The sequence below is a fragment of the Callorhinus ursinus genome, unplaced genomic scaffold (assembly GCF_003265705.2).
Source record: "Callorhinus ursinus isolate GAN/ISIS: 27379988/994484 unplaced genomic scaffold, GSC_fseal_2.0 scaffold21, whole genome shotgun sequence".
NCBI classification, from domain to species: Eukaryota; Metazoa; Chordata; class Mammalia; order Carnivora; family Otariidae; genus Callorhinus; species Callorhinus ursinus.
Window position 1 is genome coordinate 3,994,300 of NW_027397083.1, and position 5,765 is coordinate 4,000,064.

General features: G+C 45.1%; 1 protein-coding gene across 2 annotated transcripts in view; it reads left to right on the top strand.

Annotated features, from left to right (window-relative positions):
* The first annotated feature begins 625 nt into the window (after positions 1-625).
* The window catches only part of MTCH2 (mitochondrial carrier 2), a 19,871-nt gene continuing 14,731 nt past the window's right edge, over positions 626-5,765 (top strand). The window contains exons 1-3 of one of the 2 annotated variants that reach the window (XM_025878646.2): positions 626-1,145; positions 4,532-4,616; positions 4,776-4,882. In XM_025878646.2, the coding sequence (XP_025734431.1) occupies positions 1,059-1,145; positions 4,532-4,616; positions 4,776-4,882 (279 nt within the window). In that variant the 5' untranslated portion in view covers positions 626-1,058. The remainder of the gene's footprint in view (positions 1,146-4,531; positions 4,617-4,775; positions 4,883-5,765) is intronic. The other variant, XM_025878647.2, reaches the window with a different exon arrangement.

Sequence of the window (5,765 nt, forward strand, 5' to 3'; positions counted from 1 at the left end):
AACATGTGAACTGGAGGCTGAAGGGTTAAGGACAGTGCCCTTTTCCTTTTGCCTTTTTTTAAAAGATTTTATTTATTTACTTGAGAGAGGGAATGAGATAGAGCATGAGAGGGGGGAGGGTCAGAGGGAGAAGCAGACTCCCCGCTGAGCAGGGAGCCCGATGCGGGACTCGATCCCGGGACTCAAGGATCATGACCTGGGCCGAAGGCAGTCGCTTAACCAACTGAGCCATCCAGGCGCCCTCCTTTTCCCTTTAATAGCCTGCAGCCTCCAGGGTACTGAAGTATTTGTTCATTTATGCAATATTTACTGAGCACCTAGTATGTGCCGGGCGCTGAATAGACAACAGTAAACAAAGCTGTCCCAGTTCCTGAACTCACAGAGCTTGCATTCTGGTGGAAGACACAAATAATTTCAGACAATAAGTGCTACCGGACGATATGGTAGGAAATATGGGGCAGGTAAATTTAAATAGAGGTCAGAGAAGCCATTTCTGAGAAGGTGACATTTATTCAATGAATGAAGAGCAACCCCCTAATGAGTTCATTGTTCGATATCAGACTTAACTAGTTTTTTGTTGGCCATTAGGTTGTTTATGGTTCCGAAAACCCTAGTACCTTATGTTGCAAATGCCCAAAGGGCAAATGGTAGAGGCAAAGCAGAACGAAGAACTCTCTTCAATTCTTTTATTCCTCTGACCTTGCCTTTGCTGTCAGGGTCACAACCCCCCATTGCCACGCCCATTCTTCTCCCTCGGACGCTCCCGGCCTGCGCAAGCGCAAGAGAAACTGCCATTCCTAGTGGAGGGCGCGGATCCCACTATAGAACGCATGCGCCCCTGGCCCGTAAGCCCCGCCCCGACACTTGCGCTGGCTCGCGAGCGCCTGCCGTTTCTCGGGGCGGGGCGGTGGGCGGGGACTGGGCGAGGAGGCGCGCGCCGGTGCGTGCGTGCGCGCGCGCCGCGGGCGGGCCAGTGAAGCCGGCGGCGCTGGCACGTGATCCGGGAGCGGCTTGGTCGCTCGGTGGCTCGGTCTGTCTGTCCGTCCGCGGGTGCCATCATGGCGGACGCGGCCAGTCAGGTGCTCCTGGGCTCCGGCCTCACCATCCTGTCCCAGCCGCTCATGTACGTGAAGGTGCTCATCCAGGTATGAGTCGTCGCCATCCCTTTCCCCGCCCGGCGCCTTGTTCAGTCGCCGCTGCCTTCGGCGCTTGGCGATCGGCTCCAGCCTTCCCGGGCCTTCAGTCCCCTGAGATGCTGCTCCTTTCCTGCTGCCCCTTCCTTCCCCTTAGGGACAGCTTCCACTGTCCGCGGCTCTTATTCCACTGCCCGTGGGCCTTGCCCAGGGCTCGCCCCCCTGCCAAGCGGGGAGGCCCGATCCTTCCCCGTAGTCAACTGCCGTCCTGCCCTTCCCGTTCTGGTGGCTCCTCTGAACTTTGTTTTTTCTTCCCGGAGGTTGATTCTGGCCAGTTGCCACCACGAGCTTCCCAACCCTCCCCTCCTGCCCCTCTGCAATCAGCAGTCACCTCCTCCGCCGCCCCAAATGCAGGACAGAAAATGTGTTAAAAGACAAATTTGAAATTCGAAGGGACCAACACTTTATTAGCTTTTTTTTCTTTCATTTTTATTTGCAGCGGTTACTGCTGCTATTCTGTTCCGAGATTTTAGCACCAGATACCCAGGTAAACACAAGGAGCTCATTCAGAAGTGATAATGAAGTGGTTGCTGATTCAAATTTCGGAAGGATTCACTCACTGAGCGCTCTCCCAGCAGCGGCCCATGTGGCTCATGACCCTGAAAATCACATCTGTCTGAGCTGGAAATAGTTCAGATGAAAGAGTTCAAGCATTTAACGTTAGTTTCTCATCTACTGTGAAATAATCCTTAAATGGTATTTTATATTCACAGGCAAGTAAGCCAGGTTTTAACTGATGATACACTATTCGATAGTATTTTCAGTTGCCTTTCTAGAATTCCCTGTGATGGGCATGTCATTCATTTTTTTTAAACCTTTGTTGAGAGTTGACATAATTACGTTATGCATAGTACCAAAGAAGGAGCAGTTGTCAGAACCCCTGTCCTCTCCTGTCCCACCTTTCTGTCCAAAATAGGCAAGACAGGGGCGCCTGCGTGGCTCAGTCGTTAAGCGTCTGCCTTCGGCTTGGGTCATGGACTCGGGGTCCCGGGATCGAGCCTCGCATCGGGCTCCCTGCTCGGCGGGAAGCCTGCTTCTCCCTCTCCCACGCCCCCTGCTTGTGTTCCCTCTCTCGCTGTGTCTCTCCCTGTCAAATAAATAAATAAAATCTTTAAAAAAAAAATACGCAAGACACTAGGGAAAGCCACAGTTCTTATTCTTGAGTTGATGCTTCTCCAGAATGTGTGTTGCTTGGTTGACCTATTGGATTCAGATTCCATATGTAAAAGGCTACTATAAAAGAAGTTATTTTAGGGCGCCTGGGTGGCTCAGTTGGTTAAGCGACTGCCTTCGGCTCAGGTCATGATCCCGGAGTCCCGGGATCGAGTCCCACGTCGGGCTTCCTGCTCGGCGAGGAGCCTGCTTCTCCCTCTGACCCTCTCCCCTCTCATGTGCTCTCTCTCATTCTCGCTCTCTCAAATAAATAAATCTTTAAAAAAAAAAAGAAAAATTATTTTAACTAAGAACAAAGACTTTGAAATGTGCTGTGACATCTAAAACAGAATTGGCACATTTGTAGCTAGATTGTCTAGAGGTGACGTTTCACAGTAAATCTGATCTGAGCCCATTACTCAGAACTTCTTTAGGAGGCAAGGGTTTTCTAGTGACATTTAGAGCTCTTGCCTCAAAAATTCAAATATCCTTAACCCTGTTGCCAAGTGTCTTAAGGATTTTTGTGTAATTTCAAAATACTCAGTTTTAAAAATAGTGGTATGGTAACATTTTCAAGGAGCTCAGTCAGGAGTTATTTAATTGAACAGGTTAAGAATCATGGCAATAGAGGCGCCTGGGTGGCTCAGTCGTTGGGCGTCTGCCTTCGGCTCAGGTCATGATCCCAGGGTCCTGGGATCGAGCCCCGCATCGGGCTCCCTCCTCCGTGGGAGGCCTGCTTCTCCCTCTCCCACTCCCCCTGTTCCCTCTCTCGCTGTGTCTCTCTGTCTCTGTCAAATAAATAAATAAAATCTTTAAAAAATAAAAAATAAAAAAAAAGAATCGGCAATAGAGGGTCAAAACCAAGTTCTATGGCATTCATTCTCTCAAGTTTCCCTTTAGTACTAAAAATGCTGAATATAGTGTAAAAATAAAATGATAATCATTAACTCTAAAGTGGCCTTCATTAGATTGTTAATGACAATCTGCTTGTTTAACATGGATTTAGCTTATAATTATTTCCCACATGAACTACCCAGCTCTCTCTGCATTTGCCTTTTGAGTGTTTCATCTTCCTAGCCAAATACAAAGTTGATGGTGGCTTAGTCTTCTGTTTTGTCCAAATACAAAAAATGCGTTTGGGGCACCAGGCTGGCTCAGTGGGTATAAGCGTCTTTTGATCTCCCAGTTGTGAGTTCAAGCCCCACATTGGGCGTGGAGATTACTTTAAAAAAAAAAACACAATGTGTTAGAGGGGCACCTGGGTGGCTCAGTCAGTTGGGCGTCCCAGCTCTTGGTTTGGCTCAGTTTGTGATCTCAGTGAGATTGAGCCCTGCGTCGGGCTCCACGCTCAGCGCCAAATCTGCTTGAGATTCTCCCTCTGCCCCTGCCTCCCACCCCCCCCACCCCAGTGCATACACTCTCTCTCTTTAAGATAAACAAATCTTTTTTTTTTTAGGGACACCTGGGTGGCTCAGGCAGTTGAGTATCTGCCTTCGGGCTCAGGTCATGATCCCGGGGTTCTGGGATCGAGTCCCACATCGGGCTCCTTGCTCAGCGGGGAGCCTGCTTCTCCCTCTGCCTGCTATTCTCCCTGCTTGTGCTCTATCAAATAAATAAATAAAATCTTTTTTAAAAATCTTTTTTTTAAGGGCACCTGGGTGGCTCAGTTGGTTAAGCAACTGCCTTCGGCTCAGGTCATGATCCTGGAGTCCCGGGATCGAGTCCCACATCGGGCTCCCTGCTCGGCGGGGAGTCTCCTTCTCCCTCTGACCCTCTTCCCTCTCGTGCTCTCTATCTCTCATTCTCTCTCTCTCAAATAAATAAATAAAATCTTTAAAAAAAATCTTTTTTTAAAAAGTGTTAGATTTTCTTTAGAAAATATTTGTGATACTCCTTAGTAAACTGTAACTTGCCTAACACAAAAGTTGCCTTATTTTATTTTCAGTTTTATGTTAGTCTATCTCAGCTACATATTTTACTTCGTAGAGTTTGAACCAAAAGAAAGCTTGGAGTTTATTGAAACTAGTCTTATCAGTTGACACAATAAGAAACTGACAAGGATGATACTTCATTATTGCCTTGGAAAATATACACTGCATTTTCACTGGGGTTAAAAATTATAACCTTGCAACCAAGACATTTTGGGGAATATTGCTTAGTATTAATATAGTCTCTTGTTTTTAAAGGTGGGATATGAGCCTCTTCCTCCAACAATAGGACGAAATATTTTTGGGCGGCAAGTATGTCAGCTTCCTGGTCTCTTTTGTTATGGTAAGTGTTTTTGATTTATTTGGAATTTGGAGGACATTGAGGACGATGCTAGGTAGGCAGGAGTTATGGAAAGAAAAGATTTAGAAAGCCTGTTGACATGAAATTTCTGTGTAACCATTTCTTCCAGCTGGAATTTAAATCTCTGACTTGTGTTCTCAGCTCAGCACATTGCGAGCATCGATGGGAAGCGTGGGTTGTTCACAGGCTTAACTCCAAGACTGTGTTCAGGTGTCCTTGGAACTGTGGTCCATGGTAAAGTTTTACAGGTAAGAATATCAAGTTATCTTCCCAAAGATTTAGATTACCTTTTATGCAGTTTGTTCTACTGACCAAGAGCAATTTCAAAGATATATTTATGACCATGTCCTTTCTTCCTCTTGAAAACACTTACTTCAAATACCCATTCTTAATTCTTCCCTGGGATGCAAGGGGAATTTATATAAATGAGGTGATAGATTTTGATCTGTAAGCCTTCTTCCTCTGAACCAGTCATTCTGAGCAGAAACATTTGATCTCCTGTATAGCTCATTTTATTTCTTTAAAGGGGGAAAGAAGCTGATTGAAACACATATTTCTTTCTGGAGTTATTTTCCTCTTATTTCTAACATCACCCCTAGTAAAATGTTTTTGTTACAAACTTATTTTTTTATGTATTTATAAAAATACATACATTTACATAAAAAATATGTATTTATTTTTTAAAATATTTAATTTATTTATTTTTAAAGTAAGCTCCACTTCTAGCATGAACTCACAACCCTGAGATCACAAGTCACATGCTGTACAGACTGCACCAGCCAGGCACCCCAGAAACTTATTTTTTGAAAAAACAAGATGAACATAAAAGTCAGGATAGTGGTTATTTGTGGGGAGAGAGTGGGGAAAAGGGATCATGCATGGGGCTTGGGGGTAATGGAAATAATTTTCCTTGACCTGGATCATGACTATATGGATATTTGCCTTTTATTTATTTATTCCATTGTACATTTGTATTTTGTGCCCTGCTTCTGCAAATGTGTTATGTTATATAAATTTGGGGGCAGGGGGAACACCTTTTTTTTTTTTTTTTTTTTTTTAAGTTTTTTTTTTTTTTTTTTTTTTTTTCTAATAAGGGAAAAAAGAAAAAGGAAAAAAAAGACAGGGGGGGGG